This window comes from Molossus molossus, unplaced genomic scaffold (genome assembly GCF_014108415.1).
Source record: "Molossus molossus isolate mMolMol1 unplaced genomic scaffold, mMolMol1.p scaffold_m16_p_7, whole genome shotgun sequence".
Classification (NCBI taxonomy): domain Eukaryota; kingdom Metazoa; phylum Chordata; class Mammalia; order Chiroptera; family Molossidae; genus Molossus; species Molossus molossus.
In genome coordinates, this window is record NW_023425401.1 from 26,560,471 (window position 1) to 26,587,766 (window position 27,296).

At 35.3% G+C, this 27,296-nt stretch overlaps 1 protein-coding gene across 3 annotated transcripts in view; it reads right to left on the bottom strand.

Moving 5' to 3' along the window:
- Window positions 1-526: 526 nt before the first annotated feature.
- Window positions 527-27,296, bottom strand: part of PHF14 (PHD finger protein 14) — a 178,650-nt gene continuing 151,880 nt past the window's right edge. For all 3 annotated transcript variants that reach the window (XM_036246815.1, XM_036246817.1, XM_036246816.1), the window contains 3 exons: window positions 6,169-6,217; window positions 5,802-5,892; window positions 527-609 (listed from right to left, as the gene is read on the bottom strand). In XM_036246815.1, coding sequence (XP_036102708.1) covers window positions 5,843-5,892; window positions 6,169-6,217 — 99 coding nt within the window. In that variant the 3' untranslated portion in view covers window positions 527-609; window positions 5,802-5,842. The remainder of the gene's footprint in view (window positions 610-5,801; window positions 5,893-6,168; window positions 6,218-27,296) is intronic.

Here is a 27,296-nt window from a genome sequence, read left to right on the forward strand (position 1 = left end):
AAAGATTATTTGTAATGAAAATGCTGACAGAACTATGTAGCAGCGGCCCTGCCACCACGGCAGACAATAGATTTGGCACTGGGGAAGTCACCACGCTGCTAACTGTACCAGGCCCACACTGACCTTAACATGTGATGAAAATGAAGGGCTTTAAAATATAAGAAACACAAATAGAACTGATTTTAGAAAGAAAGGACAAGAAGCTAGGCTTGAAATAAGATGTTGGGAAATTCAAACTGTTGTCAGCAATGTTACCTATGTGCACCAAAAGCTTACTGATCACTTTTTCTACCATTCCCCACCACCTGTGTTTTTTTGTTTTAATACCAGTTGACTTTAACAAGACAGGTCTGAATGTATCATGAGTTAATCTTTTATTAGTTTTCATATATCATCCTTTACCTTGGTCGGCCAGCTGAAAATTATGCAAGCTATAAATTAGCTTTAAACAAGCTGTGAATCAGGTTAGAACTGGTTTTCGAATTAAAGAGCCTTCAGTATATTACAAGGTGCTGTCATTTTATTACCTCGATCAATTCTGTGTGGCCTGAGGTGGAAGGAAATGAATGCTGTCTTCATTTGCAATGGGTTTATCTCTTACAGCAGGCTCTGGAAACATAACCACAGCAATGAATTGAAAGCTAAAGTACATTTAACATTACCAATGCAGGAAAATTGTTACTCCTTCACAAAGATGGAGTTTCAATGGAAATACACACACACACACATTTCTTTACCGTGAAAAAATATGCAAAAAATTAACACTTAAGTTTAAATTGTGTAGAGTATTTTTAAAAAAATTATAAAGCCAACATTTTATTAAAATAATTTTAAGTGGTCCTCAAATAAATAATAAAAACACAATGGATGTGCTATTCTCAGTGTTGTGGAAATATCAGACATAAATTTATATTTCATCTTTATCTTCGTGAAAGCCATTTCATTTCTTTTTCTGTGGCTATGCAATTAAATAGAAAAGTGAAATCAGGTACTAGTCAGGCTCATCATCATTGTTAATAGACTCTAAAACGCAGATAAAATAGCCACACAAAAAATCTAATAAGCTAATAAGTAGGTATTATTTATTACCGTGGAAATGAGGCTCAGAGAGAACAAATCACCCCCAAGTTTATATAGCTACCTAGACAATTTGATTCTGACTCTATATTCTTGAAGAATATTTGACTAAGAGTACAGGGACAGTGATTACATCTAAGAGATGAGTTTTTTAGAAAACACTGTTTATACCAGAAATAATGAGAAACATTGATGAGGGAAGGAATAAAGTCAAGTTTAGAAGCCTTAGAAGGGTATGTCAAATGAAGAGGTGGGTTTCAATGCCAGAAGACAGAGAAATCAGCATGTTTATGTGCAAGTACTCGTTGAATACACATATAAAGCCAAATGCTTTCATTCTTTTAACAAAGTGCTTAGACTACTGTGTTGCTCTACTTAATCATTCACTGTATCATTCTATGGATTTTAAAAAAAGATTTTTATTGATTTTCAGAGAGAGAGGAAGGGAGAGGGAAATAGAGACATTGATGTGAGAGGGAAGCACTCATTGGCTGCCTCCTGCATGCCCCCTACTGGGGATGGAGCCTGGATATGTGTCCTGACCAGAAATTGACCAGCAACCTTTCAGTGCATGGGATGATGCTCAACCAACTAAGCCACACCAGCCAGGGCTCATTCTATAGCTTTTTACTCATGTTTATAAAAAATGATTTTAGACATGAATTTGTTTTTAATCACTGAACATATTTAATATAAATATGCAATAATTTCCAAAGTGCTCAATGATAGAATAGTAAATGACTATAGAGAAAGCAGTGATTAGCACTAACCTGGTCCTTAGCTAATTGTGTAACCCTGAGGTTAACCTAAGCTTATTTCTTGAGTCTTACCTTCCTTTTTATAAAATAAGACACTTAAAAAAAAATAAGTAAAGCACTTAAGCTAGATCAATATTTTTGAAATTATTTAACCCTGTAAGTGGTAGTGGAATCAATTTAGTGGAGATTAATCAGTATTTTTTAATCCAAAAAGAAAAGAACAAAAATTTTCAGCATGATTTTATTCTATGAAATCTTTAACTTATATATAACAAAATGTATAAAATACATCTGATTTAAAAAGTTTGCAAATCACTGGTCTAAATGATATCTCCTCTTGTGATCCTTAATATCCTCTAAAGGGTACCAAACAGAACTTCAGTAGTTACAGCTCCATAACATAACATTGACAACCCTTTATAATGTGGTCTCAATCTAATCTCCCAACCACTTTGCATTAAAAACATTATTAACTGACCACAGGCTGCTTTAACTCAGTGGTTAGAGCACCAGCCTATGGACCAAAGGATAGCAGGTTCATTCCCGGTCAAGAGCACTTACCTGGGTTGCAGGTTTGATCACTGGCCCTGGTCAAGGTTGTGTGGGAGGCAACTAATTGTCTCTCTCTCTCTCTCTCCCTCCCTTCTATGCTGTCAAAATATTAAAAAAATAAAAATCCTCGGGTGAGGATTAACAAAACAAACAATAAATACATTAACTGAAAAAACTGTATCTTTCTCCATTGAATTACCTTTGCTATTTTGCCAAAAGTTGATTTTGTGTGTGTGTGTGTGTGTGTGTGTGTGTGTGTGTGTGTAGTGTCCCAAAATAATGTATACATGACCTTGAATAATTATAAAGCCAGTGTTTATTAAAATACATTTCATTTTCAAAATTTAATAGAATCTACCGATACCGTGTATACCTTTTTTGGGACATGTATATGGTTCTATTTCTGGGCTCTCCTTCTGTTCTAGTGATCTATTTGCCTACTCTTTTGCCAATACCACACTATTTTAATTACTGGAGCTAATATGGTAAGTCTTGTAGTCAGATAGTTTCAGTTCTCCAATTCTGTTCTCCTTCAATATTGTGTTGGCTACCCTGGGACTTTTGACTTTCCATATGAACTGTAGATCAGTTTGTCAATACATAAAATAATTTGCTGAGATTTTGATTGGAATTGTACTGAATCTATAGTTCAAGTTGTGAAGAACTATCATCTTGACAGTATTGAGTCTTCCTATCTATGTACATAGAATATTTCTCCATTTGGTTTTGATTTCTTTCATTAGAGTCTTGTCATTTTACTCAAATGGATTTTGTACAGTTATTAGATTTATACCTAAGTATTTAATTTTTTGGTGCTAATTAAAATGGTATTGTTTTTCATGTCCTATTCCAATTATTCATTGCTGGAATATAAGAAATCAATTGACTCTGAATACTGACAAATTCAAAGTCTGGAACACTTGAACATCACATGAAAATAAGAATCTACACAAAGACCTTACACTTTTCACAAAAATTAACTCAAAAATGGATCACAAAACTAAATGTAAAATGAAAACTATAAAGTTCCAAGAAGACAACAGGAGATCTAGGTGACCATGGGTTTGACAATGACTTTTTAAATACAATACCAAAAGCACAATCCACAAGAGAAAAAAGTTGGACTTCATTAAAATTAAAAACTCTCTGCAAAAGACACTGTTCAGAGAAGGAAAAAACAAGCTACAGACTGGGAGAAAATATTTGCAAAATACCTATCTGATAAAGGACTAGAATCCACAATATACAAAGATCTCAAAACTCAACGAGAAAACAACCAACCTAATTGAGAAACAGGCAAATGATATAAAGAGACAGCTCACTGGTGGGAAAGCAAAATGGTTAGTCATTTTGGAAGAAAGTGGCCGCTACTTATAAAACTAAACATACTCTTACCATATGATCCAGTAATCATGTGCCTTGGTTTTTCCCAAATGAGTTGAAAACTCACTTATGTCTACATAAAAACCTCTGTATGCATGTTTATAGCTGTTTATTTATAATTGCCAAAACTTGGAAGCAACCAAAATTGTTGTACATACAACAAACTAATTGTACACACAACAAACTAATTGTACACATATGTTTTCTCTCTCACCTTCAGTAGATGAATGGATAAATCAACTGTGGTACATTCATACACACCGTATGATTCCAACTACTATATGATATTCTGGAAAAGGCAAAACTATGAAAACAGCAGAAAGATCTGTGGGTGCCAGAGGTTTGGGGGAAATGACAGGGGGGTAAATAGGTACAGCATAATGGATTTTAATGATATTGTATATGGCATCACACATTTAAAATATAATACATCACAAAGAGTGAACTTAATGTAAATTATGTACTTGAGTCAATAATAATGTATCAGTATTGGTTCATCAAGTCTAACAAATATACCACACCAGTGCAACATGTTAAAAACAGGGAAAATTGGTGGGGAGAGGGGCAGTAATGAGGGGCTATATTAGATCTCTGTATTTTCTACTCACTTTTTTTTGTAAGCCTATAACTCAAACAAAAAAAACAATCTATTAAATAATCAAAATGAAGTTTAAAACACACTAGCAAATATTATTAGTAGAATTACTACTTTTCAAACTCTTAGGCATTTTTCCCATACCGATTGTACACATACTCTTTCTCCAGGGATTCCCCTATGTGGCATCAAGTACCAGGAAGGCCTTTGAAGTATGGTAGCACATGGTAGCATTATACTTCCCTGCCCTCTTCAACTATGTACCTTGTAGAATATAAGCTGGAATGGCATGTGCTAATCTTTAATTATGATTTTTAAATTCGTTCTGCAATTTTCCATGTTTCCTCCTACAGTGTCTTGGACCATATATGTTGAAATAAAACTATCATCAGCTTGCATCCTTGAGTGACCAAATGTGCAGACTTGCTCTCCAACCCGTATTGACATGTTACTTGCATGAGAAATCAACCAGTGTTAGTCCACCAATAATTTGGTAGTTTTTTTGTGTATGTGTATGTATTTGTGCTGTATAACCTAGCCTACCCCGATTTACATTCCTATCAAACCCTACCTAGTTCCCATAATCCCATTCCAATCACATATAATACACAATCTCTTTCTGATCCTTGGAGCTGAAAACAATGTTCCAGTTTCTCAATTCCCACAGTAGCTTATCTGCACCTACTAATCATATTTAACACTTTAAATCTTGTATTAATTACAATTATATACATACAGGTTTTGTATATCTTCTAGAGCATATGCTTTTTAAACACGAGATCATGTCTGATTATCTTAGTATATCCCAAGTACCTAGTAGAGTATGCGGCATACCTTTTGACTACTATACAGATTTTTATTTAATCAAATGGGGTTCCAACTACAGAAAGAAAAAAATAAATAAACCTGTATAAATAAAAAAGTTACTGTTCTCAAATTTATGTACAAAAAATATGAAATAGACATTTTCTTTTAGATTAGTTTTACACTCTTCAACAACCCCAAGTTCTTCATTCTGGAGAACCTGGTTTCTTTTTAATTTAACACTATATTCCAAAGAAATCTGTAATCAACAGGTACTCTTAAATGTTAACAGAAATGCTGAGAGAACTAGACAAGAATAGAAACTATTCTAAGAAAGAATATTATTTTAAACTGGCTCGCTCTCTCTCTCTCTCTCTCTCTCTCTATATATATATATATATATATTTGGTCTCTTACTCTCAGTATTTCTGCAAGTTTGGGTCATGGCATTTATATTTCAGACATAATTTGTTGTTTTAACAAATAGCCTTGGGCATCTAGGGCAAAAACTAGAATCTGCACCCTTCCACTGCTATTCAGCAACATAAAGGTATAAAAACAATTTCAATAAGAACTAATAGGAAACAGGCTAGCAATGAAGAACTACCAGGAGTAATTTTAAATCTTCCTACCTTAGAATAATATCATGTGCAACTATTCTAGTTCCTTGTCTTCAAGGAGGTATGAGAGAAATATTCTCTGTCATCAGAGTTGGCAATCTAGCTGGTAAAAAGAACCAAGACATAAAAAGATGTATAACAATATAAAGAAACATCTACCCAAATGCCAAATGAACAGTCTAGCAAATGCAAAGCAAATTTAGTCTAGTCCTAAGGACCAGGGTTTAAGGTGGACATTTACTTAAAAACAAACAAATAAGAAAAAACAAAACAAAAAACTGATGACATTTGTGAGAGAGGGAAGGAGGGAAGAAGTGGGGAGAGAGAGGGAGACGGAGATTAAAGGTGGCCTTCAAACTCAGGGGTATGGCCTGCATACCTGTCCTATGGTTTGGACAATGGAGAGCTCCTTCCTTGAGTTTTCTAACCTGGAAGAACATATGAAAAGTCACCTTTTAAAAAGACTGACTTGGGAAAAAAAAAAACTTCTAACATGGCTTAATGAGAATACAAATAGAATCTGAAGAGAAAGATTTTTGGATTAAAGAATAAAAGTAAGTGACTTTTTTTTTTCTTCTTCTGAGACAGAAAACGAGATTGAGGTGGGGAAGGTAACAAAGATTGAAGTAGGAAAAGTACAAAGACTATTTCTCAGGGTGAGAGGAGATAAGAGGAGGATATAGCCCCTTTTTCCTCAGTGAAGTAAGACGGAATCATCTTGATAAATGAGAGTGCTGGAAATAAAACTGAGACGTGAGATATGTGGCAAAGATCTGAAATAACTGTTACAAGGTATCTGATAAGGAGCTCACATGATGGCCATGAGGCCTTGGTTTAACTTAGGAGGCATACATTCGGAGGGAACCTAAGTCCATCATTTCCTCCAGTTATCTGGCCAGATAAAGAAACAGTTGCAATGGATCAGCACAGTGGATCCAGAGAAAGTTGAAGAATTGTAATACAGGCCTCTAATGTGTTGTAAAGGGCGACATTAAAATGCCATGTCTTAGCCCTGGCTGGGTTTCTCAGTGGTTAGAGCATTGGCCCGGGGACCATAGAGGCCCGGGTTTGGTTCCCACTAAGGGCACATACCTCAGTTGCAGTTTGTCCCTGGACCCAAGTGGGTGGCAACCAGTCCATGTGTCTTTCCACGTCAATGTTTCTCTCTCTCTCTCTCCCTTCTTCTCTCCTCCTGCTCTGTCTGAAGATAACTGCAAAAATGTCCTCGGTCCTTAGGTGAGGATAAAAAAAAAAAGCCATGTCTTAGTTGAGAAAAGGAGAAGGGGGTTCAGTGAGAAGGAGGAGGATGACCCGGAGTCCTGGAGAAGACCTGAGGAACTGGGAGAAAGTGGATGTCCTAAGAAAAAAGCTCACAAGTTGAATCACGGTGGTTGGGTGTTTGACATACTCACGTTCAAGGGCTCATGGGGTGAGTGAAATTTTCACTCTCAATCTCCTATAAATGGTTTAAAATTTCTTTTTTTAAAAAAACATATGCACTGAAGAAAATACTTCAGGGAATATTTCATTTCCTCTGAAGCATTTCAGACCAGAAGTTGGTCTGGTACCTCAGAGAAGAAGCCAGAAGAATGAGGAAAGGTGAGACTGGAGAGCAAGGATGTCTTTAGACGCGGTGCTTTAAAGAAGTCCCTAGACAGGAGGGACTGTCTGAAAAGCACTGAGAGATTTGTGCCCCAAGGGTTGAGGGACACAGAGACCAGGTGGTGCTGCATGTCTGTCCAGCTGTAGTGACAGAGCAGAGAGAAGATGCAGGGCTCAGGGGGAGCGACTGCTCTTGAGCTGAAAGGCAAGCGTTTGCCTGTGCTCACTTAGGACAAATGGTGACCCGTGGAAGAGAGCAAGACTATGGTTGTCTGGAAAGGTATCCACCAAACAGGACAGCCTAGTGTGGATGAGGTGATACCAATCAAAGATGAGGAAAGGAACTTAAGTTCTGAAAATGAGTTGTAAGCAAGCCACAGGCGAAGGCATCTCTCACGTCCAGGGAATGGCAGGTAGGAAGCCACAGCAATGACAGATTGCTAAAAGCCCACAAAGGAAGCAGGGACAAGATCTAAGTCCAGTAGGCCCTTCCAAATGATAGACTTCCCACTTTGGAGCAGACCTGGGCGGGTGAGAAGAAGCTTTGAACTGGTTGAGAGACTGAAGCCCTGACATTAAACTGGGCTGGGTTTTTCATATATTTTTTAAAAAGACTATTAATACCTCAGGGAGACTGGAAAAAAAATATGAGATATGCTTAGAGTCATTTAAGAAAAGATCCAAAAGAGCTTTTTTAAAGGCATTGGGCTGAAAGAATTAATTTGCTTTTCATTTGTATCTTGTCTTGAATTCAGGACAAATATTTACCTATATCTGAGTAAAAGTGGAAGATCAATCTTTTAAAAACAGGAATCTGGATAGTCATTAACACATTTCATATGGAGACTAGATAAGACCACTTGTACTGTCTCCTTTTGTACCTTATCTTTAAAATTAATTTGAAGGTTTTTTGTTAAAGGGGTTTTTGTTTGGTTTGAAGGAGTTTTATTTTTTCTTTTTTCAAATTGCATGGTGAATAAAAAAAAAAAAAAGGCAACTAACTATAGTTGACCCTGTTGTGGGGGGGAGTTCCTATGTTCAAGAAGCTATTTACTGATGAAAGAACACCAATATCCCTGATAAATATGTAGAATGTGATGTTTCCAAACGCTGCCTTCATTAATTCAAGGGCAAAAGAGAAAGAGTTGAAAAGAAGAGAAAATTTGGAGATTTGGGACCAAAATCATGAAGACAAAGTTTACCTCACACAAAATTAGATTCATGAGTAGTAGCCTTGGGGGCATTCCAAAGAAATGAAAGACAAGATGATACTTAGATACAGTCCTTATGCTGTGGACAGGTTCAAGGTTCCACAGTCACTAAATGTCACAGGGAAAAGGTAGAAAATGTCTAAATTATATAGCCAGTTGCCTGCGTGTAAAGAGAAAAAAATGCTTTCTAAAAATATCTACTTCATTCACAATCTTAAAATGACTTGAAGTGGGCGAAAATTGGTGATAAGTAAACTAATGACTGGATACTGGAATAAATGTTAAACTGAGTTATTAAATATTGTTTTATTGTTATATATGTTGAAACTGCTGTATTAAAATAAAGAAAATAATGCTTCATTACTGTATGTTTATGACTTGCTTTAACCTATCTAGATATCTGTACTTTGGAAACTGATTCACAAATAGCTGGTAATCTAAATTTATCTGATTTTAGAAAAAACAAAATTTACAGAATCTACTTGTTTTGAAAAGTTCAGAGAACAGTTCAGTTCCCTGGGAACACAAAAGTGAACTAATAAAAATGCTATGATGCAGCTTGAACTTTTCAAAGTGATTTTTAAAAATTTTAACCTCTATAGGGATACTTTAAAGAGTTTTCAAACCAGCGAAGCAGATAATCATTTGCAGGCATTATTGAAGGTACATTTAACAAAAAACCAACTGAACTTCAGTGAAGATGTAACACTACAACATAAACCTTTAAGAAACCTTCAGAGAAAACATTAAAATAGATTGCATCTTAAGTGACCAGAGTTTAAGTTTAGCCTATGAATATAGTTCAGAAGAAAAGAAGAGAACAATATATCAAGGCTAAAACAACTTGTAGGAGTTTGAAACCACAGAAGAACCTAGATGGCTGAGTAGGTCACAGATGGAAATAGAGTAGAGTAAAATCAGTTAAATATATGAATCCTTATCTGTCAAGGAGGAAGTAAACATTTTCTAACATTTTATAGGTGAAATAATAATTTCATACTCTTCAGTTAACAAACAAAAGAATTAACCAAAATGAGTCTGAATTGCATTATAATTAGTATTTGAATAAGAGAAGTTTTTACTGCAAAAGAATTGACATTGAAACAAAAAAAAATAAAAAATCTTCCAGTTTGTACATAATGTGGCTGACACTTCACAAATCAGAATATTCTTAAATTATTTTTGCAGAGAGAAGAATGTGGTTGGTTTTCGTTTCTTTTCACAATAAAGGTTTTCAAACTTTACAATTCATGATAAATATTATGAAGGAATATTTGACTCAGCTAAAATACAGTGCTTAATACCTAATAAAAATTCACGTTTAGATCCCTCCCTCCACATAACAGATTAGATTCTGCTGGCTCTACATAAATCATCTGTGGCAGCTCTCTTAACACAGATACTTATTTCATTGAATTTTATGAGGAAAAAGCCTTAAGGAGTTATAATCTATCTTCCACTCCTTACAGTAGGACCATCTTTAATCAATTTGTTTGTTTTAAGAATAACCTCCAGTTTTTATTCCCCTACTCGTTAGATAGACCCAAACAGAGCCCACTTAACAGTAGTGTTTATTTCTAACAGAAAAATTATGAGTTTCTACATTATGAAAATAAAAAATGGCTTCAGGACAAAATCCGACTTGAGAATCTCTTGCAACAAAGAAATAGAAAATACTTATTTCAATATATGTATAAAAGTAAGTTTCTAAAACATAGGATGTAGAACAAGGCAGATACAGGTTCGAATCACTGCTGTACCACTTATTAGTTGTATAATCCTTAAGTTCTTTAAACTTCTCTTTTCTTTTTAAACAAGGAGATAAAAACAACAACAACAAGAAACAGTAATTATCATAAGGACCAGGGTGAAGATCCAACATGATGATACATTTAAGTGCTTAGATAGTGCTAGGCACATAGATGTACTCAACAAATGTCCATTGCTGTCATTACCACCGAGGTGCTTTCTTATTTTAAAAGTATTTATATTTTGACCCAGGAATTACAGTAAGAGTATATGTATGCAAAGAAATATTTCACAGTACTTAAAAATCTGGTTAGAAAGGAGTATTTAACATGAAAAATTGTTATATATATAAAATTACATGAAAAAGGCCATTAAAACAATGTATGATTGCAATTCTTAAATTTAAAAATATTTTTCAATTACAGTTGACATACAATATAAGTTTCAGATGTACAACATAGTGATTAGACATTTACATAACTTACAAAGTGATCACTTTAATAAGTCTAGTACCCACTTGACACCAGTTATAAAAATATTATTGACTATATTCCCTATGGTATACGTTACATCCCTGTGACTATTTTTATAACTGGCAATTTGTACTTCTTAATCCTCTCATCTTTCTCACCCTATCCCCCCAACCCACTGTGTGTATATATATATATATGTACTACCTCTTTTTTATCCATGGACACTTACATTGCTTCCATATCTTGGCTGTTGTGAATAATACTGCAATGAACATAGGGTTGCATGTGTGTTTTTTTAATTAATATTTTGGATTTCTTTGAAAAAAAATACCCTTAAGTGGAAGTGCTGGGTCATATGGTAGTTGTATCTTTAATTTTTTGAGGAAATTCCATACTGTTTTCCATAGTGGTTGCACCAATCTGCATTTCCACCAATAGTACATAAGAGGGTTCCCTTTTATCCACATCCTCACCAACACTTGTTTATTGATTTATTAATGATGAACATCTTTTCATATGTCTATTGGCCATCTGTATGTCCTCTTGGGAAAAATGTCTATTCAAATCTTCTGCCCATTTCGTATTCACATTTTTTTTTTTTTTTTTTTGGTGTTAAGTTGTATGAGTTCTTCATAAAATTTTGGATGTAATCCATTATCAGATGTATCATTGCTAAATATCTTCTATTCAATATATTTTTTGTTTTGTTGATGGTTCCCTTTGATTAATATGCTTGCAATTCTTAAAGAGTAGCTTGTAGTAGCATACACTACCAAAACATGAACTGAAATATACTACTTTTAGGAGCTATTATTGCAGGTAACTTTAAATATTTTTTGCCATTCTACAATGACCATGTATTATATTTATAAAAAACTTAAACACACACATACAAAGTTTGTAACTTATTTTTCTGACTCCAAGTTTCTCCAGAGAGGTAGAATCAGAGAAAAGAAGTCAGGAGAAAAAGAGTCAGAAACACATATCTTTTTAAAGTCAGATTTTATAGAAATAGTTCTGTTATATTAAAAATTGTTATTTTTAATTATTACATTCTAGATTTAAAGTTAAACACAACTTAGAGTACAACACTCAATTATAGCACATTGAATCATATTTCCAGAATAATATATCATTTGGAGATCAGTTGATAGATATTCTGCTACTTAAGTAAATACTAAACTCTGTAGTAAAAAGAGTCTGTTAGATAATAGAAATGGCCAACTAGAACTTATTGGTAAATCTATCACTACATTATGTCTTAATTAGACCACAGGATAATATTTAAAACGGCAGAAATTCAGAGAAAGTAGATGGATCATTTTCCTTTAGCAAAACTAGTATGATACTGACCTTTGGGTATGGATGCTGTCATCTGCAGAGTGAGAAAAGACTGAAAATAAGCCAAAGAAACCTAGCAAAAAGACCAAAGAAATGGTCTGCTAAGACAGGAGAAAACCAGGAGGGAACTGGTTCACTAAAAGAGAGAAAGAAGTTTATAAAAAGTAGGAAATTACCGACAGTGTCAAATACCACAAAGAAGTAACAAAAACATGACAGAGTAATTCAGGAAGATTCTTGATAGGGCCGAACTGAATACAGCTCAAAGAAGAAACTTGAGATATTGCTGGACAATTCCAAAACTTGGGAAGAATGGGCATATGGTATACTAGTAATCCAGGAACAGTACTGAACCTGACTCAGGTGTCATCAATTTACCTTGAACCTGCTGTAGGGTTGAAAGACAGTCCTATTATAGAACAGCAAAATCTGAATACTGAAAATAGAGACAAAGTATGTATAAGGAATTTAAAAGAAATTAGGGTCAAAAGCAGTGGTTCTTAAATTTTATTTTTTAATTTAATTTAATTTTTGTTACAGATGTTTCTCTTTTTGTACCCCATTGACACCCTCCTCCCCATCCCCCCCCCAACCCGTCCACGGCTTTGTTGTCCATATCCATTGGTTATGCGTACATGCATATAAGTTCTGTGGTATATCTCTTCCCTCCCTCCACCCCCTCTTCTGAGGGTTGTCAGTCTGTACCCTACTTCCATGACTCTGAATCTACCCTATTCCTCAGACTGTTACATTTATTATATTCTACAAATAAGTGAGTTCATGTAGTTTTGTCTCTTCTGCTTGGATTGTTTTGTTTAGGATAACACTTTCCAGGTCCCTCCATGTCGTCTCAAAGGATAAGAGATCTTTCTTTCTTACAGCTGCATAGTATTCCATTCTGTATATGCACAACAGCTTTTTTTTATCTATTCATCTACTGATAGACACTTGGGCTGTTTACAAAACTTAGCTATTGTAAATAGTGCAGCTATGAACATGGAGGTACATATATTCTTTCTGATTGGTGTTTCAGGCTTCTTAGGGTATATTCCTAAAAGTGCTATCACTGGGGCAAATGGCAATTCAATTTTTAATTTTTTGAGGTAACACAATATTGTTTTCCATAGTGGCTGCACCAGTCTGCATTCCCACCAGCAGTGTACTAGAATCCCCTTTTGTCCACATTCTTGCCAACACTTGTTTGATGATTTGTTGATGGCCATTTTGACAGGTGTGAGGTGATACCTCATTGTTGTTTTAATTTGCATTTCTCTGATGATTAGTGATGTTGAGCTTTTCTTCATATCTCTCTTGGCCATTTGTATGCCCTATTTGGAGAGGTATCTATTTAGGTCCTCTGCCCATTTTTTAATTGGGTTCTTTATTTACCTTTTGTTGAGTTGTATGAGTACTCAATATATTTTAAAATTAACTCCTTATCTGATGTATCATTGGCAATGATGCTCTCCCATACAGTGAGGTGCCTTTCCATTTTGATGATTGTATCTTTCGCTGTGCAGAAGCTTTTGAGTTTGATGTAGTCCCATGTGTTCATTTTTCCTTTGTTTCTGATGCCTTAGGTGATGTATCAGTGAAAATTCTACTGCGTATGACATCCGAAATTTTGTTCCCTACATTTTCTTCCAGGATTTTTATGGATTCACGGGTTACATTTACATCTTTTATCCATTTTGAGTTTATTCTTGTGTATGGTGTAAGTTGATGGTCTACTTTCATTTTTTTGCATGTAGCTGTCCAATTTTCCCAACACCATTCATTAAAGAGGCTGTCTTTTCTCCATTGTATGCTCTTGCCTCCTTTGTGAAATATTAATTGAGCATAATGGCTTGGGTTCATTTCTGCATTCTCTGTTCTGTTCCACTGGTCTATATGCCTGTTCTTGTGCCAGTACCAGGCTGTTTTGATTACAGTCACTTTGTAGTATAACCTGATATTTGGTATTGTGATCCCAACTACTTTGTCCTTCTTTTTCAAGATTGCTGTGGCTATTCAGGGTATTTTTTGGTTCCATATGAACTTTTGAAGTATTTGTTCTAGTTCTGTGAAATATGTCATTGGTATTTTGATGGGGATTGCATTGAATCTATAGATTGCTTTGGGTAATATGGACATTTTAATTCTTCCAATCCATGAACAAGGTATGTGCTTCCACTTTTTTATATCTTCCTCCATTTCTTTTATCAATGCCCTGTAGTTTTCTGCAAATAGGTCCTTTACTTCTTTGGTTAAATTTATTCCTAGATATCTTAATTTTTTTTTTTTTTGCTGCGAGGATAAATGAAATTGTGTTTTCATTTTCACTTTCTGTGAGTTCATCATTGGTGTATAAACATGCTGTCAATTACTTGATGTTAATTTTGTATCCTGCAACTTTGCCAAATTCATTTATGAAGTCTAGTAGATTTTTGATGGAGTCTTTAGGGTTTTCTATGTATAATATCATGTCATCTGCAAATAATGACAGTTCCACTTCCTCCTTTCCAATTTGGATCTCTTTTATTTTTTCTTCATGTCTGATTGCTGTGGCTAAGACTTCCAGTACTATGTTAAATAAGAGTGGCGAAAGTGGGCATCCCTGTGCTGTTCCTGTTCTTAAGGGAAATGCTTTTAGTTTCTACCCATTGAGTATGATGTTGGCTGTAGGTCTTTCATATATGGCCTTTATTATGTCAAGATATGATTCCTCTATTCCCACATTGCTGAGTGTTTTTATCAGAAATGGATGCTGGATTTTGTCGAATAATTTTGCAGCATCTATTGATATGATCATGTGGGATTTATTCTTCATTTTATTTATGTGGTGTATCAAAATTATTGATTTGCGAATATTGTACAAGCCTTGCATCCCTGGGATTAATCCCATTTGGTCATGGTGGATAACTTTTTTGGTGTATTACTGGATCTGATTTGCTAGTATTTTGTTCAGGATTTTGGCGCCTATGTTTATCAGGGATATTGGCCTGTAGTTTTCTTTCTTTGTTGTGTCTTGTTCTAGTTTTGGAATTAGTATTATGCTGGCCTCATAAAACAAATTTGGAAGTCTTTCTTCTTCTTGAATTTTTTGAAATAGTTTGAGGAGAATGGATGTTAGTTTTTTTTTGTTTTTGTTTTTGTTTTTGAATGTTCGGTAAACGTCCTCCGTGAAGCCATCTGGGCCTGGGCTTTTGTTTGCTGGAAGAGTCTTGATTACATCCTCAATTTCCTTAGTTGTTATTGGTCTGTTCAAGTTTTCTATCTCTTCCAGGTCCAGTTTTGGGAGACTATGTGTTTCTAGAAATTTGTCAATTTCACTTAGATTGTTGAATTTGTTGCCGTATAATTGTTCATAGTAGTTGTTAACAGTCTTTTGTATTTCTGTGGTGTCAGTTGTTACTTCTCTTTCATTTCTGATTTTGTGTATTTGGGTTCTCTCTCTTTGTTTCTTGGTGAGTCTAGCTAAGGGTCCATCTCTCTTGTTTACCTTTTCAAAGAACCAACTCGTTGTTTCATTGATTCTTTGAATTGTTTTTTTTGGTCTCCATGTTATTTATTTTTACTCTGATCTTTACTATTTCCTTCCTTCTACTTGCTCTGGGATTTTCTTTTTGTTTGCTTTCTAATTCTTTATGTTGTGAGGTTAGATGGTCTATTAGAAATTTTTCTTGTTTCTTGAGGAAGGCCTGTAGTGCTATGAACGTCCCTCTCAGAACTGCTTTTGCTGCATCCCATAGATTTTGTGTTGTTGTATGTTCATTTTCATTGCTTTCCAGGAAGTTTTTAATTTCTTCCTTGATCTTCTTGGTAACCCATTCATTGTTGATTACATGCTATTTAGCCTCCATGTGTTGAAATGTCTTTGCATGTTCTTGTTGCAATTGATTTCTAGTTTCATGCCACTGTGATCTGAGAAGATGCTTGATGTGATTTCATTCTTCTTGAACTTGTAGAGACATAATTTGTGTCCTGACATGTGGTCTATCTTTGAGAATGTCCCAGGTGCACTTGAGTAGAATGTGAATTCTGTAGTTTTGGGGTGTAATTCTTTGTAGATATCTATTAAATCCATTTGGTCTAGTGCTTCATTTAGAGTCTCTGTTTCCTTGTTCATTTTTTGTCTAGAGGATCTATCCAGTGATGTCAGTGGGGTGTGAAAGTCCCCTGATATGATTGTATTGTTGTTGATTTCTCCTTTGAGGTCATCCAAGAGATTTTTAATATAATCTGTTGCTCCTATATGATGTGCATATATGTTTATCAAGGTTATAGCTTCCAGTTGGAGAGGTCCTTCTTTGTCTCTAGTTATGGCCTTCACTTTGAAATCTACTTTATCAGATATGAGTATTGCTACCCCAGCTTTTTTGTTCCTTTCCATTTGCTTGGAAGATTTTTTTCCCTCACTTAACTTTCAACCTATGTGAGTCTTTTGTTGTGAGGTAGGTCTCTTGTAAACAACATTTAGACGAGTCATGCTTTCTTATCCAGTCAGCTACTCTGTATCTTTTCATTGGAGCATTCAATCCATTTACATTAAAGGTGATTATTGATATGTACTTATTCATTGCCATTTTTGTTTAGTATGGTTATATTTTTCTTCCTATTTGTCTTGCTAATTACAGCAGTCCTTTTAACATTTCTTTCAGTGCTGGTTTGGTGCTAATGTATTATCTTAGCTTTTTTTTCTGAGAAGCACTTTATTTGATCTTCTATTTTGAATGATAGCCTTGCTGGGTAGAGTAGTCTTGGATTCAGATCCTTGTTTTTCATGACCTTGATTACCTCATGCTATTCCCTTCTGGCCTGTAGTATTTCTGTTGAGAAGTCAGCTGAGAGCCTTATGGGGGTTCCTTTGTAGGTAACCTATTGCTTACCTCTTGCTGCTTTTAGGATTCTCTCTTTTTCTTTAATTTTTGGCATTTTGATTACTATGTGTGTTGGTGTGGGCCTGTTTGGGTTCTTCTTACTTGGGGCTCTCTGTGCTTCTTGAACTTGAATGCCTTCTTCCTTCACCAAATTAGGGAAGTTTTCTGTCACTATTTCTTCAAATATATTCTCTAACCCTTGCTCATTTTCTTATTCTTTGGAGACTCCTATGATGAGAATGTTATTACGTTTCCAGTTGTCCCGTGGTTCTCTTAAGCTGTCTTCCTGCTTTTTAATTGTGTTTTCCTTTTGGTTTTCTGATTGGTTGATTTTTTTCTACCCTGTCTTCTAATTCACTGATCCGGTCCTCAGCTCCCTCTACTCTGCTTTTAGACCTTCCAATGTGTTCTTTATTTGTGATATGTCATTCTTCATTTCTTCTTGTGGTTTTTAATTTCCAATTGGTTGATTTTCAACATTTCTATGTCTTTACTCATTGTGTTTATGTCCTTACTCATGCTGTTTAGCTTCTTCAAGATCATGGCTCTGAATGCTAGCTCTGTTAACTTGCTTAACTGCTCCTTATTTATCTCATCTTCAATAGAGGTCTCTTGTTCTTTCATTTGGCATTTGTTTTTTTTGTTTCACCATTTTGGCTATCACAGTGGGCTTTGGAGCCCGCCAATTTTTTCCTGTGGGTGTTGGTGTTCTGCTGTTTGTGGTTCTCTCCCCTGTGTTTGGATGAGCGTCGGAAGACCCATGTTAAACACCACTGTCAAGTCTTACTTTAATGGGCAGAGCTGTAAGCCCTGGAATGGTTCAGTTATCCTCTAACTTTTTGTCTGCAGGCTATCAGTAGCGGTTACTTGAAGAGCCTTGGGTTCTCAGTTGAATGAAAAACTCCCTCAGGTGCTCAGCATAAGGGGATTTCCCAAGGGTGGGGCAGATGCTGGTGGTTAATGATCCTCAATTTTCATTTCAATGGCCCACCAGGTGGCGTTGAATCTCTGAGGGAGGGGCTGTCCCCTCTCCCCAGAGCCCTGGGAAGGAGTAAGATGGCCACCATCCTGCGTGGCTGCAACTCAGCAAAAGCTCTGAGTTCCCTCCAAATCCCGAGTGTCCCCACACAGTTCCAGTACAGTCTGCCTTCCCTCTGCCGGAGCCCAAGGTGAGTGGCTGTGGCTATTTTAGCATCTGTCCTGGCTCTGTGCTGTGGAGCTGCTTGGGAGTTTAACCCAAGGGTGCTGCTTACAGTAAGGCTGATGTTGACCATGGGCTCCCAGGCCCCCTCTCGCGCCTCTGCAATCTTACCAGGATTGAGTCAGTGTCCCTGTTTATATGGTCCTCGCAAGCTGCTTTTCTTTTGCTGTTTCTCTGAATGTTTGTCTTTACTTTAGTTGTAATTCCAGTTTGGTCCTGGGATATGGTCTGTGTTGCTTCCATTCACTCCTCTGCCATTTTTGAATCTGGTTCTTAAATTTTAATAATGATCACCTATGGTGTTTATTAAAATGCTGATTCCTGACCACCAATCCAGGGATCCTGGTTCAGCAGGTCTGCATGGGGCCGTCTGAGCCACATATTTAATAGTACTTTAGGAAAACCTGGTGCAGGTGGTTTGTAGACTTCACTTTGGAAAGAAATCACTAGCATTTGGGCTGTGTGGATTGACTAATGATAATTACAAATTATGAGGTAAATCAGAAAGTTAAAATATTTTTATAAATAAAGCATTAGAAGAAATATAGTGATGTTTACCTAACCTATTAAAATTAGTTAAAGGTAGCTCACAGGACCCTGCCAAAATAAGAACTGAGGCTAAGAATCTATGGAGAAGGGTGGACTATGCTGGGACTATGAGGCAGTGGAGGGTAGTGTGGACCAGTCTTGTAATTTGCCTTACTCATCATTTACCATTGGAAAATATGTTAATAATAACATATATGAAATTCCCAGAAGGAGATAAGTAAAGTCAAGTTTTTAAGTAACATGAAGATAAACAGAAAAATGTATATGCTACAATTAAGGAAATACAGTCATCCCTCAACATCCATGGGGGATTGGTTCCAGGACTCCCGGGGATACCAAAATCCTGGGATGGGCAAGCCCCATAGTCGACCCTCCCTATCTCAAGATCCCCATCCCTAGATTCAACCAACTGCAGTTCTCGGTTGGTTGAATCATAGATGTGGAATCCGTGATACAGAGGGCAGACTGTGAGTTCTTCCACTGGGAATCGGGAGCAGGTGTGAAAGGGAGAGAGAATGGGGTATAAAAATAAATCAGTAAACATGTCTTCAGTTAAAACAAATTTCCCTTGTATGCACATATCAGTCATATCTTCTCATTATTCAATATTTGGTAGAGCCATTGGTTTAAATATGAAAGTAAACCTTTACTTTCTAAATATAATGCGTTCTACTTATAAAATCAATATATTAATGTACAGTCTTTGTGATTCACAGAGGACCGTAATTCTATATTTAATGTCAAATAGCCATTGCCATAAATATTTTTAAAATACCAATTATTTGATAATGGTATACAATACATTTAGCAAAAATACTTTATGGAATACTATATAATTTTAAGTCTGAACTACCATAAGTGCCTTAGTTGAAAAATAGATTAATTACAAAAATACTTTTTCTTACCTCTTAACTCTAGCAAGAAATTAAAACGAATAGGTCTTGCTGTGAGTAAAGAATTTAGATATGACCTTACTCTAGTGTGAAACTCTAGAAGAGACAAGAAAGATTTTTCACTTTGTATGTGTGAAGACAAAAATGAAACACAAAAAGTTGCTCTTCAGAGTATGTTTTTAAACACATTTTTTTAAATTAATTTCTTTATGTTACAGATGTTTCTCCTTCTCCTCTTCTTGACACCCTCCTCCAATCCCACCCACCCCCGTCCCCAGCTTTGTTGTCTATGTCCATCGGTTATGCATACATGCATATAAGTTCTGTGGTTTATCCCTCACCCCCATTCTGAGGAATGTCAGTCTGGACCCTACTTCTATGACTCTGGGTCTATTTTGTTCATCAGTTTGTTTAGTTCATTATATTACAGAAATAAGTGAGATCATGTGATATTTGTCTTTTTTCTGCTTGGCTTGTTTCGCTTAGGATAATACTTTCCAGGTCCCTCCATGCCGTCTCAAAGGAGAAGAGATCTTTCTTTCGTACAGCTGCATAGTATTCCATTGTGTATATGTACCACAGCTTTTTTATCCACTCATCTACTGATGGACATGGGCTGTTTCCAGATCTTAGTTATGGTAAATAGTGCTGCTGTGAACCTAGGGATTCATATATCCTTTCTGACTTCAGATCATTAATACTAATTTTGAACTTTTTTTCACTGTGACTAAAATGCTTGCTTATTTTTATTTTATTTTATTTTATTTTATCCTCACCCGAGGATATTTTTCCATTTTTTGTACAGATAGAGTGGGAGGGAGAGAGAGAGAGAAACATCGACGTGAAGGGACACATCGACCCGCACGACCAACCAGGGCCGGGGACAAACTGCAACCGAAGTACGTGCCCTTAGCGGGAACTGAACCCGGGTCTCTCCGAACCGCAGGCCGACGCTCTAACCACTGAGCCAAACCGGCCAGGGCAATGCTTGCTTATTTTTAAAAATAAGAAGAGGTGCCACGTATTGAGTGTCTCCATTATTCCAAGTATTACCATTAAACTCTTCACATATGTGCAAACTGAAGGTCACACACATTGTAAATAGTTACTATATGAACCTAGTTTATTTCTTTTGAAAGATCATAAAGCCACTTTCTCTATTTCATATTGCATACTTTGAGTATTTTAAATTATTCTATTTTCTTATTCAACAATGCCTCAAATGATAAGAAGCTCCATAAATGAAAAAATATTATCACTTACAGATATAAACTGCTTATAGATATACAACTGAATTTCAGAAATGTCAAAAAATAAATGTCAAAATGTAAATAACATGGTATAACCCAATTTCACTATATCCCCAAACCCTAATCTATAATTTCTAATCAATCTTTGTAAGGATTCTATCAAAACATCAAGATTAGAACGCCTAAATATATTTAATTTCAGAACTCAATTTTATTAACTATCAGAGTTCACTCTTTGAATTTTCTAGCTTAGATTTGAAGAAGTCTGTCTTTGTTGTAGGCAAAGGTACTTCTTAAACCACAATATGTAGACAAATTTTAACAGATAAGTAATTCTACATAATGATGACACAGCTAAACTAAATATATTAGAAGGAATAAACTATCTAACTGTATCCACATCTAGAACATATGAAATCTCACTCTCTTTAAAGCTAGAATTTGAACCTTTCTGATTTGGGTGTTACTTTCACAGCTCTGATAATGGCCCAGTTTATTTCAATTAGGACCATATTTTTGCAATGAACAATGTCCCTCACACATTATATACAAAGTTTAAATAGGTAATTCATTCTACATTACTTCCGAATTTTTACATTGGAATATAATACAACTGAATTTTAATAAATACTGGGTTAATAAGGTAAAAATATTCTAACTTTTTAAAAGTGGTAATAAAATATCTTTCAGACAATCTACCATATTCTTAGTAAGTGACTTTCTTTTCTCAAAATAATAAAAATATGAAACAAAAAAAATTAAAAGCTAAAGAATATTATTAAGTTGGTGAGCTCTGAAAGACAACCCTAGTGTACTTGATTAATTACCTCAGTTTTGATTTAGTTTCTCATCACATAAGGCATTCCACAGCATGCTACGAAAATACATAGGCCCACGTGCCATTTAAATAAGAAAATGGCTTAGTTTTTCTAGTTTGTAGTAAGTATAACTTAAAAAGCAACTTAGTTTTTCAAGTTTGCACATTATTAATATAGAAAACACTCTTCTAATTTTAGAGGTTCCAAACCATTTTTTTCCTCTATGCATATGATGCTGAAATATATAAAAATGCATATCATGAACATTGATACATTTTACATAGAGGAAAAAAATCACATATTTGAAAAGATTCTTAAGGAATGCCTGACCATAATTTACTTAAGTAAACCAGTATGCTTAATATATATTACACAGTCCTCATGAAAACTACCTTAGGTTACAGAACTAAACAGATCAGCATAAATTCCAATTCTATTATAAAGAATAATCATAAACAATCTTTGTTTTGCTGAAAATTGTTACTTGATAAAAATATTACCTAGGGAGAAGTTTCAGCAACATGACTAGGACACTCAAGCAAGCAACCTCTTTGAGCAGGCCATCATGACAAATAAATAACAAATTTAGTTCAGTTATATTAATGCTTGGTTAAACCAGCAGTTCTCAATCTGTGGGTCGTGACCCCTTTGGGGGTCGAACGACCCTTTCACAGGGGTTGCCTAAGACATAACAGTATCAAAATTACAGTTATGATGTAGCATCGAAAATAATTTTATGGTTGGGGGTCACCACAACATGAAGAACTATATTAAAGGGTCGTGGCATTAGGAAGGTTGAGAACCACTGGATAACATACTCTAAAAAATGCACAGAATTGTTAATGGCTATTTTTATTGCATTCACAAATCATTGTTACAAGTCTGAAAGCACAGCATTCCGTTAGGAACTAAGGGCTTAAAAAACACACACAGCCCTGGCCAGTTTGGGTCAGCAGTTAGAGTCGGCCTGTGGTCCAGAGAGACCCGGGTTCAGTTCCCGCTAAGGGCATGTACCTCGGTTGCAGTTTGTCCCCGGCCCTGGTCGGTCGTGCGGGTGGCAACCACTCGATGTGTCCCTTTCACGTCGATGTTTCTCTCTCTCTCTGTTCCTCTCATTCCCTCCCACTCTACCTGAACAAAAAATGGAAAAATGTCCTCGGGTGAGGATAAAAACAAACAAACAAACAAACAAACAAAAAAAGACACACACACAATTTTTCCTGCCAGGGAAAATGCCAGAGTAGTGGGCCACATCTTGAACTTAGTCTAGGATAAGATAGACAACCAATTGGAAGATTGTGGGCTTTATCCACACTAACAAAGAGGGCATCTAAAATTTAAATATTTAACTATAGCCATCATCAAGGATAACCTGTTTACAGACTTACTAAAATACCTTAGTAAGTTTTATATTTGTTCTATGGGATTCTAATGCAGGGTACCACACACAACTTTTGTCCAGATTTTTACATACCTGTGTCATTACAAAGGTGAATCAACATCCAGTAAAGCTTAATGAAGTACGGAAGCTCTACTGCTTGTTACACCAATGCGAGAAGAATGCTGAATTAAAATGGTTAAGTGGCATAATTTTAACCTGAAAATGACCTATCTGTCAACCATGCTAAATTCAAAGATTTAAAATTTATCCTATTGCCAGATAAAATCTGAGGCCAAATAAAGTTAAAATATTAAAAAGCCTTTTTTTATAAGTCAGTTATCTACTTCAAATTAAAAAGGACCTTAAAGGATAACTCATTTTGAGTTTATATTTTTCACAAATCTTCATAATATATAAAATTCAGACATTCATTTTCTAATATTTCCAGGTTCAATTAAATGTGCTTGCTTAATGTATTGTAGCAAGAGACTTTGGAGAGAGTGTTCTGTTCCATTCTTAAAGAGGCAAAATTCTAATGATATTTTACTTGAAAATAAATATTTACATATGTTGCTTTGACATAAGTATATCAGTTATAGAATTCTAGTTGCTCAATGCAGAAAATTTGGAAAATAAAGCAAAGATGAAAAATAAAAACCATACTTCCCCTACTCAGGGATTTCTGATACAATGATTATCAAAAAGTATCACATGTCTCAGTTGCCATTTGTAGTTCTAGAAAATCTTCCATAGAGATTTGAATGATATTTGTATGCATATTTATGACTTAAAAAGCGTCGTGTACTAGAAATATCAAATACGAGCAAACCACACACAGGCCTCCAAGTTAAGACAGCTCATCTTGTACTAGTCAGATCATGACCTGTCAATGTGTACTCTGCAGCTTTTCACAGAACAGACTTTAAACAAGGATGAAAAGCTCAAATCATAACTGGCACAGTCACTGTAAAATATATGATGTATATTTAAGTTCTCAGAGGCTCTTCTGAATATAAATGACTTGGATGATGCACTTTAAAAATAAATATTTATACATATTCATTAACCATGTCAAAATAAGTTGTCTTTGTTTCAGGTGTTTCATCCACAAAAGTTGTTGAGATCTATATCAAGCATACCCTAGAAAAAGACTGAATAGTGAACTGTGCCCTATGTTTTAAAAAATACAATATTAAGTCTACCTTATATCATATAGGTAAGTATATATCATAATTTTTAAGTGTCAGTTAAAGTTTGATTTGGGTTATATGCATTGTGTGTATTTGTTTTAAAGTTCTAAAAAAGTTGATTTTTTAGCTTAAAAACTTTAATAATTGAAGAATTCATAAACTACATAAAACAGTGGTTCTTATTCCAGACTGCTCATTAAAATAATTTGAGGAGCTTGTAAAAAGTATAAACATCCACCCTCATGCTCCTCTCTCTTCTTCCTGAACAATTTAGTCTAAAAGCCATCAAGTTATGGTCAGCAAAATAGGTATCCATGTGGGGTAGAGGTAAAGGGTGAAAGAGATTTCTTTTATATCGGGGTTAATCATGTAAGAATATATATTAAGGATAATGGGAGCCAGTTTTCTGTCAGGGAGTTACAAATATGGACAGGGAGAAAATTAGAGGGTTTATAATACCTATAAAGACATAGAAATATAGGTGTAAATGTATATGTGTATGAATGAACATACAGGCATACCTTGGAGATACTGCAGGTTTGGTTCCACACCACCACACTAAAGAGAATACTGCAATAAAGTGAGTCAGTTTTTGATTTCCCGGTCCAAATAAAAGTTATGTTCATACTGCATTGTAGTTTATTAAGTATGAAATGCATTACATCTAAAAATACAATGTATATGCATAGCTTACCAAAATGTGACAGAGAGACATAAAGTGAGCAAACGCTAAGGGAAAAAATGGTTCCAATAGACTTAGTCAACATAGGGTTGCCACAAACCTTCAATTTGTACAAAACATAGTATCTGTGATGTGTGATAAAATAAGTCCTAGGTATTGTCTACTGAGAAAACCTAGTAGGAGCAACATCCCGGTAGCAATGAGGACATCTAGTACCCATATCTTGGTTCTGAACACCATTCTCTGCTACAAGGAACAAGAGCTTCTTGGAGAGAGAGCTGGTTCTGGGAGTAGGAGAATGCGAAGTGCAAGTGGAGCCTGGAACATTTTAGTAGGAAAATACACGATTGCTGGTCGTGTCAAAAGGACACGGATGCCAAGTTGAAGTGGCTTCCATTACCCAAATTTGGGACAATTTAAACATCAAAATAAATAATAATAATAAACCCATTGGAGTAAAAAAAAAAAAAAACAAAAAAAAAAAACAGAAAATGAAAATTTGATGAGGACTAGGCTATTTACATATTTTCAAGTTTCTTCCTTACAAATTACTTGTTAATTAGAAGAGGAAGGAGAATGGAGACGACTTGGAGATAATTCCTTGAGTCAAGTGATTAAAGTTAACCTCAGCAACTATGGTTCAAATCAAAATCATGTGTCATCTGACAGAAAGTATACTGTATCACAACAGTGTTCTTATCAAAGATGCAAAACAATGAATCTAACTATAAGAAAAATGTAATGGGAAAGACATTTTACAAAATAACTGCCCTGTAACCTTCAAAAGTGGCAAGATAATAAAAGTCAAAAAGTGATGGACAAAGATTAGAGACTAAAGAAACATGAAAACCAAATGCAGCAAGTGATTCTGTACTGGATCATTTTGCTATAAAGGACATTATTGGACAAATGGCAAAACTTGAACGGAGTCTGAAGATTAGATGGTAAAAATGTATCAACATCAATTTCCTGATTTGGGGGGGTATATTTTAGATTTGTAGGAGGATGGAAAAAAACACTAACAAATGTAAAGCAGAGATGTGACAAATACACTTTTTAAAGTTTAGTTAAGTAGCTGATAGGACTGTGGTCTTCAAATACTTTTGTTGCTATATTCCAATACTTAAAATATTTAAATATGCACATTAACATAAGTACATATGTGTGGCATTACATATACCTGTTCTACAGCATTAATATTATTTACACTATAAAACAGACTCAGACATATAAATTAAAATGGGCTATAACAGAATTAAGTTGATTTAATTAATCATCTTGTCTATCTCCTGGGGTGCAAACACTTCATTTGGGAGGCCTCTAGTGAAGTGAATGGATAAAAGGGGAGATGAGTCTGGTAGACCTATTTAGATAGCTTCTAAAAAATAGGAGGAACTGATAGAATGAGAAAAAAGCGAGACACTGAATCAAAGTAGTAGCAGTGGAGAAAAGGAGCAAAGAGCAGATGGGAGAAACATTTAAGGAAGATACTTTCACAGGACAGGAAGTGATCTTCTGTATGGGACGGGGATGGGGAAGGCAGTTGGCTTGGTTGAACTGATGGAAGTAGAGATGAAAGAACAAAGAAGAGATTGGTGGAAAAGAAAGAATAAAATACATTGCTTTTCCAGGCATATAGCATTCCCTACCAGTAGTATTTTTACAAAATGGTAAAGAGTAAAAAAATAATAATAATAATAATAATTCATGTTGATAGGAAGCAATGAACTAGCTCCATTGAAAACAAACACAGTTCACTGTCTGCATAGCTGCTGCCTTAATCAAATGTCTTCGAGGCAGAGCCTATGGGAGAAGGCATGTTTTGTGCATCTGGGTTTCCACATTTGCGTGAGTGCAGATTTGCATCACCATGTATACACATGTAAAGATGTATATTTTCATCCATGTAGTTGGTCATATTTCATGGAAACTAAAGTGACTACCTAGGTTTAGGAAGTTGACAAGGCAGAGAAAGTTTTATCATGCCATATTTCATAGGTATGAGTAGAATAAAAATTCATTTTATATACAAATATTGAATGGTTATGTTGTACACTTAAAACCAATATAATGTTTTATCAATTATATTTCAATTTTTTAAAAAGCCATTCTAACCTGGAAAGTATTATCCTAAGTGAAAGAAGCCAAGCAGAAAAAGACAAATACCACATGATCTCACTTATATACGGAATATAATGAACATAACAGTCTGAGGAATACAGTAGACCCAGGCACATGGAAGTAGGGCACAGACTGACATCCCTCAGAAGAGGGGATGGGGGGTGGGGGGGGTGGGAAGAGATAAACC